A 13,146-nucleotide genomic window follows, 5' to 3' on the forward strand; every position below is an offset into this window, starting at 1 on the left:
CACAGCCTGGACATAAACCGCAAAGGAAACCTGCAGTCCCCAGCTAGTGACCCAGAGCAATTCCCACTGGGCAACCCAGACTCGGTCCAACCAGCCAAGCGGGAGAGGGGTTCTTGGGAAGGAGGTTTTGGTACTGATAACCATCTATGATGGATTAGAATAGCCTGAGAGCTTTGTCCATCCTTCACAGAGAAAGGACATTTCAAAGTGCATTGATATATGACCAGGAGGAGAAAGTAATGGCTTAAAACAACTCGGTCTTCTCTTCCAAGAAGTTATTTTTCCATCTAGATAATTTAAAATGCTCCCCCCCCCAAAAAAAAAAAAATCAGAAAGCATCCCTAGCCAGTTTGGCTCAGTGGATAGAGTGTCAGCCTGCGGACTGAAGGATTTCAGGTTTGATTCCGGTCAAGGGCACATGCCTGGGTTGTGGGCTCGATCCCCGGTTGGGGGCATGCAGGAGGCAGCCATTCAATGATTCTCTCTCATCATTGATGTTTCTATCTCTCCCTCCCTCTCCTTCCCTCTCTGAAATCAATAAATATATATATATTGAAAATCAGAAGGCAGCATTTTGTTACATTTAGAAAGGGCTCTTATGTATGAAACCAGTATTTTGAACAATCTCAGATTATTCAAAACATCCCAGGCTCACCGTGGAGCAAACTATTTTTTACAAAGTTTACTTGGCAAGCTTATTAAAGTTGATGCTACCGAAGTTAAAGTGTTTTAAATATGTTTCTCATGTTTCCTTTTTCACCCTTACCTCTTCTCAGAAAATGTTCTCAGACCAAGCTCATGAATGAACAAGACAAATTTTTAGAGTGCTTGAGTTTTGGTAATATATGATAAAGCTTTTGGAGACAGAAAATTGTAAGTATAAATAAGGTTGAAATTGGCTTAAATTTCAGGTGCTTAAAAATATGTACTATGCCATACCATAGTTTAAGAACATCAATGAATGGGTCAAATGAACTCAAGAAAGTGTTTCATCTTAAAATGCACATATTTTCTATTTTTACCAGAAAGTATTCTTAAAATAAATTATCATTCAGGGACACCTCATACAAGACTCATTTGAAATGTGTTCTGCGTATAAGGGCACATTCCTAATCAATGTTTGGCCAGGAAACTATTTCTTATAAACAAACTTTTAATTGAGTTTTCCTTCTCTCAATTATTTTTAAGTGCATTGAAATAGCACTAAAATGAGTGTCACTCTCTCATGAGAAATGTCTTTCATTTTCTCTAAAGTGACTTTTTTTTAAATGAGAAAGGCAAGTTTCCTAAAAATATTTTTCAACAAGCCTTTTGATATTTGTGACTAGACCACTGAAATCCTGCCAAAACAGAAAACATAGCCTTTGCTATTCAGAAAACTACTCCTTATAAATGGACATAACTCCTAAAACTTTTGTAGAAAATGTTAATACCAAATGTCAAACTGCTGCCTTGGTATAATACTGATAGAACATATAAGAATGTTCTTAAAATTGGGAAACCAGGATGATCCTATGAAAATGAATAACAAGAACATAAAATTCAAATTGTAGGCTGTCTTTGTTGCATTTCAAGATAATACTGTTCTTTCTTCTTCCTGGTGGGGTGACCGTGACTTAAATGAATCTTCTTACCTAGGTTTAATGAAGTCGGCCCTTCATTTTCTTGGAAGTGCATAATAATAGCTCTGTCACTTCCTGGGTGAGATGCTATTATGTGCAGGGAGCGGAGTGTCCACTGTGGGCTGCGAGCCAGCTCTGCAGGGGCCGCTGGGGACCCGAGCGCGATGCTTTGTATGAGCCGCGTGCTGCCCAAGGAAGTCCCAGGTGGCTCCCGTCCCATTAGCACGCACGCACTGAAGACAAGCTGGACCCCGACTGGGGAAAAGCTGCCTGTTTGGAAGTTCGCTGCCATGGAAGTCAATTTTTGTGAATCACTGTCTTAATATTCATTAACAGCTTTTAGGCTCTTAATCCCTCATTGAATATATTTTTTCCATAATTGCTGCTTTTCAAACGGGTTGCCAGAGTAGGCATCTCCATTCTCTGACAGATGCAGCAGAGAACATAATGTTTTACGTTCATCTGCAGTGTGTTTATGCTAATGCTACGTCTCCAGAATACGGCCGCGTGGTCCTTTCTGGCACAGCAATTCAGTGTGCTTTGAAATGAGCTGTTCACGCTGGCTGTGTGGATTTTTTGTGTTTAAGTCTCGTTGGGTCATGGTTTTACCATTATTTAAAGTACATGAAAAAATAGATTACAGAGGAAATCGTTTTGAAATGTTGGAAATCTCTACTTTCCAGTTTCATTTGTTGGCCTATGTATTTTTTTCCTGTAAAACCCATCCCAAAGCCCCCCTGTACTCCAGAGTAACTGACTTTAATTGTTTGAGGTGCTATTAAGCAATGAATGGAGTTTTCAGTAATGTAGCTTGCCATCTGGCCTTTATCACCTATTTGCCTTTCTGTGCATTTTTTTAAAAATGATAAAGCTAGCTCTTCTATCCTCCTCAATAAAATAAGGAGATCTGGGTTTCATCTAGATTGGTGGGTCCAACCATATCCATACACATAGCATTTGCTTAATCTGTCCAGAACAGAGAAATACAGTACTGTGGGAATAAACGCAATCCAACAGAACAAACTGCTATCACAGGAGTCGGAAATGAGCACCATTAAATCCCAGCACGGCCCGGGACCACTGAGCCCCTGGGGAGTGTCTCTCAGTGGCACGTGGGTGAGTCCTGGGTTCTCTAGCTAACCTTCATGCAGACCTGACACCTGCTGATTTTCTGGCGCTGGGCCTGGCTTTCCTTTAAGGTTTCTGGCGAAGGTGCTGCGGAAAATTGCAAGTGTGGTTTGACCGCCGTCAGCCAGAAGCTGTACTTGTTTGCAAAGAAGTGGCAAGTTCCCTGCCGGCCTTGGCATTCGAGGAAGGGAGCTGCTCGGAAATCTTCCAGGCAGCTGCCGGGTGACATGAGGGCCTGCCCTCCTCCTTGGTCCCCAGCGCCTGTGTGCTGCCAGGACAACAAGAGAATTAGGGCTCAGACACACACAGACAACCCCAGACCCAGTCGGGGACATGCCGAGATCTGGGCCTGACTTTCTCATTTTTCCTGAAATGGTTCCACGAAAACCAGACTAGCTCTGCTGAGGGCAAGTGCAGTGGAGACCAGTTGGGTGCACACAAAATTCAACCACTCTCACCGATGCCTGAATCATCTCCAGCTTCTAAATGCTACCCAAGTAGAATTAAAAAAACAACCTAATTGACAGGGAGGGAAAATGACCGCATGCCCTGCTGTGCCCATGTGCCCGGAGTTCACAGAATTACTGTGCAGAGGGGACAGCAGAGGCTGTGACGAGACCGCGGGGTGCGGGGACTCACCATGAGGAAGGAGTACCCGATCCAGAGGCTCCGCCACGCCCGCGGGCACGGGGGCACGGACTGGTCCTGGCTGTGCAGCGCCACCGCCTGAGCCGGGGCCTCGCACACGGCACAGCGGCTGATGTAGGGGCGGATGTCCTCCTCCGACAGCGGCATCATGGGCAGGGGCGCGGCGCTGGCCAGCCAGTAGGACCTGTCGTTTCTCCGGGCGTAGTGGCACACTTGGTGGATGTTGCAGTAGGCAAAGGGCAGTGTGCTAAACACCGGGAGGCAAGACCCCGCCAGACCTTGGGAAAGAGAAGAGATAGCTTGGCATCTGAGCCACCTGTCCCGGTGTGCCCAGCGACCCTCCTGCATGTGCCGTGTATAGACATATGGTCTGGGCACACGGAGGCCCTGGACAAAGTCTACTTCTGTGCTGGCGGAAGTGGGTATGGGCCTGACCATTTCTGACACCTCCCTGGTCCCGTGGGCCAGCCCTCATTCCCACAGCCACACATCACCCCTGAGCCGAGCACACAGCCAGGTGCGGGAGGAAGAGCCACAGCACCCCTCTCTTCCCCAGGCTCCTGGCCTGGCCTGGGGGGAGGCTGGAGGAGCACACAGGCCATGAAAATGCAGCGTGACCAGCCCTATGGATGAGAACTGTGGGCTGGGATTTACGGGAAGGCTAACCAGATTGAAGCTAGGACCTGAAAGACGAAGGTTTGGAGATGGTGAAGACTATTCAAAGAAGATGCAGAGTAAACAAGGTCAAGATACTGAGGGAGCATGGAGCTCGGGGATCTCAGGCGTTCAGGGCGGAGAGGTGGGAGAGGAGGTCTGCGTGTGTCTCTCTCTCAACCAGAGGTCAACCAGACAGCATGTGGGCTGTCTGTCCGGTTAAGGGGCTTGGATTTTACCCCATTAGCTCTGCAGAGCTTTGTGATGTGCGCTCTGGCTCGACCAGGACGGAGAAGTGAGATTGCTGGCGAGGCCAGGCAAGAAAGACTGGCAACAAAAAGGAGAGAAGAGAAGCAAGCACAGTCAGATATGAACGTACTTCCTCTCCCCTGGCCCCTCTGATGGGAAAGGCCATGGCTGAACCCCAGGGAGAGATAGAGAGGCACATGTCAGTAGCTGCCACCTCCAGGCCTGCACCCTTTGACCATAATAGCCCACTGAGGGGTCAGGCCCAGTGAAAGCAGTGACAAAACTCACCCCCCCCTCACCCCGTCACCCATCCCTGCAGGCATCTCCCTCCTCTCCCCCCCACCCCCCAGAACCTTCATTATCTGGGAATGACAGTGTTTGCCAGCACCTGGGTGCCTAAACTCTTGGCTTGAAGTCAGTCTCATAAATCTGCTATTGAAAACTGACAAGACGTACCAAGGATGCCTCAAACTCAGTGGGAGTGGGCAGGGAGTTGGTGCTGGGGAATGCCACACCATGTAAGCATCGGGATGCTGCCAATACACCTTTTACATTCAAATAATTTACACGGGGAAGTGAAAAATCCCCTTTTATATCAGAGTTACAACTCACTAAGTATAAATTTTTAAAAACTAATAACCAGCCAGATAATAATAATAATGGTAGCTAGAATGATCCCTTTGGCACGTCACAGGATCACAGATTTAATAGTCTTCACTGAGGATTAACATGGCAGTATAAATAGAGAAAAGAATCCCAAAGAAGATGAGTAATCACTTGATGTTTTCGAATTCATAAAATTAACCCAACAGTTTTACTTTTAGGCAATGCATATGGGCATCCAATGCTCTGTACGTACCGAGGTCCTGATTGTGTGCCCTCTCCTGTCCTTCCACGTAGAGCAGACTGTAGCCCGTCCAGAGCCTGGGCATGCCCATGGGGCAGGTGGGCTCTCCATCCGTCTGACTGTGGAGAACCAGGAGGAAGCCACTGAGGTATCCAGGGCCGAGCCCTTTGGGCCCAGGATCCCCAATGGGCCCAGGAGGGCCTGGAGGAATAAAGGAAAACAATGAAGGCCATTTAGGGGGGTCAGTTTCACAAACATTTCTGAGCACCTCTGTCCGGTGCATCGCTAAGCACTCAGACCAGAGAGAGGAGCACAGCAGGGCCCACTGCCAGAGTGCTCCCTTACACCCCTGCGATCTGTGCACACTGCTCACTCAGCAAACGTGTACTCCAACCAACCTCCAGGCACTGGGCTGTGTTAGCATAAAAACAAAACAGACAAAACGCCCTGCCCTCCTGGCGCTTACACTCTACCTGGAGAAATGACAAACAATACGCAATATAAAGAGGTAAAGTGTGAAATATGTTAGAAAGTGATGGGCGCTAAGAACTAGAACAGGGTAATGGCACACCTATGTGTGATCTTCCAGCTGTTCCAGCCTGGACAGGGCACCTGCCCGGCCAAAAAGGTGGTTCTCAAAGTTGGTCTCCCTGGCCTGCTCTCACACTCTCTCTCTCTCTAGAGTAGCGGTTCTCAACCTGTGGGTCGCGACCCCTTTGGCGGTCAAATGACCCTTTCACAGGGATCGCCTAAGACCATCCTGCATATCAGATATTTACATTACGATTCATAGCAGTAACAACATTACAGTTATGAATTAGCAACGAAAATAATTTTATGGTTGGGTCACAACATGAGGAACTGTATTTAAAGGGCCAGAAGGTTGAGAACCACTGCTCTAGAGGGACCTGCACCTTCTCCCTTTAGGCATGTGTGCCTCTTTGCTTTCTCTTAAGCTCCAAGGGCCCTTCTTTTGTCTCTTTAACTTGTTTCCTGTGCCCATGCAGCCCAGCTGGCTCACTTCCTCACTGCTCACATTCTGTGACTTTCTAAATATACTTTTGCTTATATTTGGGCGGGGGAAAGTTGGTCTTTCCCAACTATCAGACCCTGTCTCATGGTTCTGGCAGAGTGTCAGGCCCATTCTAAGAAGGACAAAGGCTTGGGAGCCACATGTTGGACTTTTGATCTTTTATAAGGGGGGGCGTGGGAGGAAGGCCTAGTACCAAAATTCTCAGTGGCAGGTGGGAAATAATGAGGCCTGCAGCATGCGAGCAGGGCCTGTCCCCTCTGGCGTCCTTCAGGGACTGACCGACTGAAGAAGCCTATGGTGATTTCTAATTGCCAAGAGCAAAAGGGGAAGTTTGACTTTACAATCAAAAGGCTTTTGTTTTAACTTGTTTCTGGAAGACCCCCAGTCTCTCCGAGCCATTTGCATTGCACACCAGAGTTTGCAAAGTCATAGCTGTGGACTGGATCAGGCCTGCTGCCGGGTTTTGTTTGACCCAATCAGGGTTTCCAAGGTGAGGTCTTGGGCTTGAAAAGCAGAGTGTAGGGGACAGGGGGCTGCATGTCCACATGGCAACCACAGGCCCAGGCTGAGCTGCGGATTCAGGCGGGGCTCCTTCTGGCTGCAGAGCCCGCCCAGCCCTCCTCACCCCTGTGGTCTTTAGGTCCCTGGAGCCTAACATTTATCCTGGTGCCTTATATTTCACATTTCTGTCCAGAAGAGTCTTCTCTCTCCCCTCACACAATGCCCGCTCCCAAACGTTTTCCTTAGGAAGGAGCCGTGCATGCTATATACATTTACCGATGGCTGTACACTCGGATGAAGTAAACTCAGAAAACCAGAGGCCGGGTGAATCGAGGGTGAGAACCCTCCATCATCCCAGGATCCTCAGCACAGCCTCTCAAAGGTGGTCACACGGCAGGTGCCAGGCTTGCCTTGGCACATGGGGCCTCTGAGATGGCTGAGCCTCTTGTGATAAGGTGCAGTGCTTTGGGAAAAGACTGGACTGGAGACAGGGCCTTGACTCCTTTGTAGGGTGGGTGAGAGTCACAACGTGGGGATACCGCCTGGTTTGTTCTTGCTGTTTCCATCTCCCTGACACCTGGAGAGTTGGTGTCTAAGGCCAATGCTTTTCACAGATCAGCTTGGAAAGCTGGGGATCCCGTACCCAGTTCTCAGATCTGCTTGTCAGAGGAAAGACAAGAAACTGAAACTCTTTACCTGGTGCTCCAGGGCAGCCGGCTTCTCCCATGTCACCTCTGTGTCCTGGAGGCCCAGGAGGCCCTGGGATGCCATCCTCGCCCCTCCTGCCATCCAGCCCGGGCTCTCCTTTGCACCCTGCACAAAGTCCACGATAGCAGTGTGAGGCCGTGTGACACCTGCTGGCCGCAGCACTTGCTGTGTGTACACCTGTTCCACCTGAACTGAGCAGCCCATTTCACTCTCCAGTGAATACTGTCTCCACTTGGCACTGGGGTGACTGAGGCTCTGAGAGGCCAATCAACTTGCTAATCAAGGCCAAAGAGCCAATAAGGGGCAGAGGCAGGATCTGAAGCCAGACCAGGAAGTGTTGAGAGGTTTTCACATGTTCTTCATATTCTTATATATCTGACCTTTTACTTTTTTTTACATTAAACATGTATGGGTTTTACCATTAAATATTATCCTAATACTGATTTTTTAAAAAGCCAGGATGAAGGAATGAATAAATTTAATAGGATTCAGCTAAAGGTCAAGTTAAATTTGGAGCCAGATAAGAACAGCGATTTTTTTGCATAGGCTTTTTTGAATGTTTATAAAGTGCTAAGTACCACAACAATCCTGTTGGGTGGATGATCTAATTCAGCCTTGACAGCAGTCATGTGCCCAGGTACTCTCATGTGCCAGACTACCGGTGGGGAGACTGAGGCTCAGACCTGCTGCAGAGCCGGTCACACGTGGACAGGAAAGGGGCCCAGGTTGGCCGAGTCCAGAGGCTGTACCTCAGCCACCTGCTTCATGACAAGCACAGAGCTCAGGTGCACTCCTTGGCGGGTGTGCGCTGGGGGACCAGGCACGGTCACATTGGTACTCAAAGGGTTCTTTAAGTGTTTGCTTACTTTGGGCCAAGACATCAGTTCATTGCCACAATGCCCTTTGCTCAGAGTAGCAGACATGGTCCTTGCTGTGAAGCAGTGTATTGCCAATAGCCCTAGTTCCCCAATTTACTAGCCCTCTCAAGGCTTCCAGTCTTTAGTTATTATTCTCCCTTCTTCTTTTCCTCGCCCTCTCATTCTCTCTCAACCTCTCTACCTCCCTACTTTTCTCCCTCTCTTTTCTTCTCTCTCCTTCTCTGTCCTCTCTCTCTGCCACAAATCAGCTATCTTCAAATAACATATCTGTTATTGTGGGGGGTTGGGGGGACACAGGGCCCCAACCCTAACCCTAACCCTAACAATAACCCTATTGAACTCAGAGCATCCTTTCTCTCTCCACCCAACGAGATGATTCCAACAAGTGGCCACTGTGCTCTCTGGAAGGGGCTGCCTATGTGCTGATAAGAGAAGCCAGTGACCAGGCTTCTCATGGAAGAGATCAAGGGCATCCCCCTGAGATGTCGAGTGGGGAGATCTCTGTGGATCTGGGAGAAGAGTTCTCTCACCAGACATTATCATGTGGCTTTGCTCCCATTAGGGAAGAGAGAGTAATAGTCAGGTGGGTGACATTTCCGAAGATGGGAAGGAAGGCTTTTGCTAGCCCGAGTTGTGTGCCCAGAGCTTCCCACTACCTGGACTTACTCTCTACCTGGAACTTGCTTTAAAAAATAAAATGACATCTGAGAGCCCGCCAGTGTTCGACGGATGACCTCCACTGAGAGGGTCCCATGTGACTTGAAGAGAAACACACCTCAACAGGATGTGGGCACGTCCATTAGGCAGTAACAGCCCCAACCACAATGGAAACTGCCTGGTATTTGTCACCGGGAGCCTCAGCCTTTGAAGCCACCCGGGAAGGAGAGGCTGTAGATCAGAGACGTGTGAAGAGAAAAGCTCTAGACTTTCCGTGGTGGAGGCCCCTCAACAGACCCGAGTGATGCTGAGCGTGGCTGTGACGCACGCTCACTGGGGCAGGAAAGAGCAGGCAGGCTTTTTCCTATGTAGATCTCAGCTGCAACACTTGGTTATGTGCCTGGTTTCATCAGCTCAGCAATGAGAAAGATTGTGAAGGGAAAACAGGAGGAAACTAACAATGTCATTGTAAAGTAGAGGTGGGACTTCCTAGTGGCAGCTGATCCTTCACAGCCAACCTTGTGGGGGTGGGGGGGTGTTTGCAGCCCCTCCCACCTGCAGATGACCCAGGTCAGTCAGGGCCGGGCCACTTCAGACCCTCAGAATAGACTCCTTACTTTTTAGCAACTGGACAGTATGACCAATGGATCCAAGGTGGTCAGCAGGAAGAAGAGGAAGAGGGGACCAAGGAAAAGAGGGGTCCTTTATAATAGTGGTCAGGGGCACCCATCAAAGAAGGGGAGCCCAGAAGAAAGCATGGCTTGTAAGTGGGTACACAGGAGGAAGCTGGGCTATGGAGTGGGGCAGCCCTGATTTAACATCATCACATTCTGTGGCAAAGCTGTGACCTCGGGGAATTCCCCCGGCCAGTAGGCAGGGTCAGTGGCATCAATAAGGGGCGGGCACAGGAAGCCAGAGAAGGACCTCTGTGGCCACCTGCAGCTGGATGAGCCCATCTGACCCCACATCGGGCGGAATCGGAGATAACAGGTGAGCACACCTGGGCCCAGAGGCTGTCGGCCGGTCAGAAGCTCACTATGAAGAGAGAATCTCGTATATGCCCAAGATCGCGACTAAGTTAGAGTGTACAGAATTTGCCCAGATGATTTTTTTTCTTCTCAGTTACATTCCTTGGTTATTTTCCAAAGCCACCATGAAGCAGTGGGTCTCAACCTTGGCTGCCTGCCATGGCCATCTGGAGAGCTTCCTTAAAACCCTGACACCCGGGCTCTGCTTCCCTCTGCATTTTATTGGTCTGGGATGAAGCCCAGACATCAGCCTTTTGCAAGCCCCAGTAGGTGACTTTAACCTACAGCTAGGACTGTGAGCCATGAGGGAAGGTGTCACTCTTAACTGAATTTCAAGGACAGCATTCATATAATATAGTTAGGGTTTCTCAAACTTGAACATACTTGCAATATTTTGGAGATCTTGTTAAAATTCAGATTCTACTAGTAATTCAGTAGGTCTGGGGCATGACCATACTTTGAGTGGAAAGGATGGAGCTGGCTCTTTGTTACCAGGTTATTAGGCCAACCTGCCCCTATCTGTGCTCCTGCGTCTCCCTGTTGGACAATTCCGGTTCCTCTAAGCCCAATCTTTTCTCAAAGGCTCCACTCAAATGCCACCCCTTGCTGGGGTCTTAGCAGCTCTACAATCTCCACACAGAATTCACCACTCCTGGTATCACTCTCATAATGCCTTTTCCTTGAAACTCCTTTAAAACACAAAGTATTATCTCCCATCGTTGAGCATGACTTATGCTCTGCTGGCCATGTCTGCCCTGAGGCTCTGAGACCCTGGGCGGGGGCAGGAAAGAACATCTTACCCACATCTGTACTTCCCACACCTACTACTTTCTGAAGAGTAGAAAGAGTCTGGAAGCATTACATGAACTGAATTTGTAGAACCCCATTGTAGGCTATACCTTCTGCTTGGAAGTTATTTTGTAAAGTTTGGGGGGAGGGCAGCTCTCATTTCTGAAAAAATATATACAACAAGGCAGCTTGGTTTTAAAAGCAGTTTGAGAGATGAGTTACCCTGCCTGACTAAGAGCTTTATCCTTGTGCTGAGAGCCAAAGCAAAGAGGGAAAGCGACTGCCAATTCCCAGGGCTTGTGGGCTGTCAGAGAAAGTGGCTCCAGTGGACGCCAGTTAACCTGGTGCACAAACACAGATGCAACGCAGCAAGTACAAACAACAGCCCCACCACCACCACTTCCAGGAGGGGTCCGAAGCTGACACAGCCCAAGAACTACTCAGACTCCAGCGGAGGAGACATCCGGGGGCCCTCCACTACCTGGGAGAAAAGCAGGTGGTGCAAAATTCCTGCTCCCAATTCCTTTGGCCCTAAACCGAAAAGAGCTAAAACCACAGCTGGGCGGTGGGGGAAATGAGATTGTCATGGCCTTGTGTCTCTTAGGATCATTTGCACACAGGTTTCTAGAATCAGGGGCACTGCCGATTGGTCCGAAAAGATCAGTGACCACCAGAGGACCAGCCCAGACTCCCTAACCACTAAGTAAATTACCCAGTGCCGTGGAGATATGAGAAGAGAAAATGAATGATTTGGAGGACACTTTTCAAAGGAATGGTTTAGTTTAAATCCTTAAAGAAGGATCCTGCTGCCCCGACAAGGACTGAGCAATGCTCAAATCAATTAAATAAACAATGCAGTCATTGCCATAATTAGAATGAACCTCCCTCATTTCTCCCTCTTGCTCCTCCGAGGACGCACCTCCTTCTCTCTGCTTGTACACTGTTTCTGCTCCAGGGAGCCCAAATTCAGTTGTTCTTCATTGAAAAATCAAGTCAGCAGCTATTAATGACATTGAACAGAGCATCTACTCTTTTGTGCTAAGAAGTTTCAAAACCTCATGTCCACAAGCTGCCCAAATATAGAAGACTTAAGTAGAATTTCAACATAGAAATGGAAGGGGCAGGACGATCCAGTTAGTATATGATTAAACCTTGGGATAAATGTAGAAAAAGATATACAAGGGGAAGGAAATTTTCATTACTTCGTCCTCACTAGTTGTTTAGGCTCAAAAAACAAACAAACAAACCCTACATGGCAAAACACTGAGTTTTCACGTCAGCAATATGTACTAGTATATATCAATAATGAACAATCAGTGTCAGGCTCCTACCTGCTCCTGGAGGGCCTCTCCTTCCGGGGGGCCCCATGGCTCCTTCTGGTCCTCTGGGGCCTGGTACCCCAGGAAGCCCCGGGATTCGGGGGCAGGCATCCAAATCTGCAGGTGGCCCCTGTTCACCTGAAATTGGAATCGCCACTTTTGTGATGAATTCAAATGCTTATGAACAAGCTCCTTCTGCCATCTCAAGTTAGACAGACGGGCTCCTGACACTACACTTATCGAGAATGTCTGACAGCCCTTGTAAGCTCCAGAAAGCATTTTGTCCAATGACTGACTGACTGAATAATTAAGTGAATGGGACCTCCTAGGAAGCAAAAAAAAAAAAAAAAAAAGTATGAAATAATGAAAGTTGGTTGAATCAGCAATAATTTGATGAACTTCACAGGATTTTCAATCTTTAGGCCACTTTTTACTGGGGACCCAGCCACAGGTGGTGGTGGGAGAGGTACTGGTGTATTCCTAACACTCAGCTTAACATCTGTCTAATTCATTACTCTACATTGCAGCCAGGAGGCGTTCCATCGTGTCTGCTGCTCAGAGAGAGAAACCTTCGGGTTAATATAGGTGCTAAAGCATGACTTTTAACCCTGAGTTCACAGTGGAATTATCCAGGGCAGTTATAAAATACTGATGTCTGTATCCCGCCCCAGAAATTCTGGTTGAAGTGGTACAGATGTGGCCTGGGCAGTGCCTGCAAGCTGGGTTGCCCAATAAACCCAGCTGGGGAGTTTTTAAAAAGTACTGGTGCTGGGACCCACCTAGAATTATTAAACAGGAATTTCTGGGGATGGAGCCCAGCTACCAGTAATTTTTCTCCAGATGATTCCAGTGTGGGCCAGGACTGTGAAGCACCAGGGCAAAGCTGCAGTTCTGACTTTAGCACATCTGGATCACCTGGCCAGACTGTTAGAGTCCAGAGCATTGAGGCAGCAGGGCCGGGCGGGCCCAACCACGGCACGTCTAACATGTTCCCATGAGGCCAGTGGTGCCCCCTGGGTTCTCATTTTGAGAACCACTGTTCTAAAGGTTTGAGATGTCTTTCTTCTTGGTTACATTCACATCTT

At 48.4% G+C, this 13,146-nt stretch overlaps 1 protein-coding gene across 4 annotated transcripts in view; it reads right to left on the bottom strand.

The window, feature by feature from the left end:
- Positions 1 to 458: 458 nt before the first annotated feature.
- COL4A4 (collagen type IV alpha 4 chain) overlaps positions 459 to 13,146 on the bottom strand; it is a 112,602-nt gene continuing 99,914 nt past the window's right edge. For 3 of the 4 annotated variants that reach the window (XM_036320241.1, XM_036320240.1, XM_036320239.1), the window contains 5 exons: positions 12,074 to 12,199; positions 7,379 to 7,495; positions 5,161 to 5,349; positions 3,390 to 3,676; positions 459 to 3,018 (listed from right to left, as the gene is read on the bottom strand). In XM_036320241.1, coding sequence (XP_036176134.1) covers positions 2,755 to 3,018; positions 3,390 to 3,676; positions 5,161 to 5,349; positions 7,379 to 7,495; positions 12,074 to 12,199 — 983 coding nt within the window. In that variant the 3' untranslated portion in view covers positions 459 to 2,754. Of the gene's footprint in view, positions 3,019 to 3,389; positions 3,677 to 5,160; positions 5,350 to 7,378; positions 7,496 to 12,073; positions 12,200 to 13,146 lie in introns of those variants that run through there. The other variant, XM_036320242.1, reaches the window with a different exon arrangement.

Source organism: Myotis myotis, unplaced genomic scaffold, assembly GCF_014108235.1.
Source record: "Myotis myotis isolate mMyoMyo1 unplaced genomic scaffold, mMyoMyo1.p scaffold_m19_p_8, whole genome shotgun sequence".
Classification (NCBI taxonomy): Eukaryota; Metazoa; Chordata; class Mammalia; order Chiroptera; family Vespertilionidae; genus Myotis; species Myotis myotis.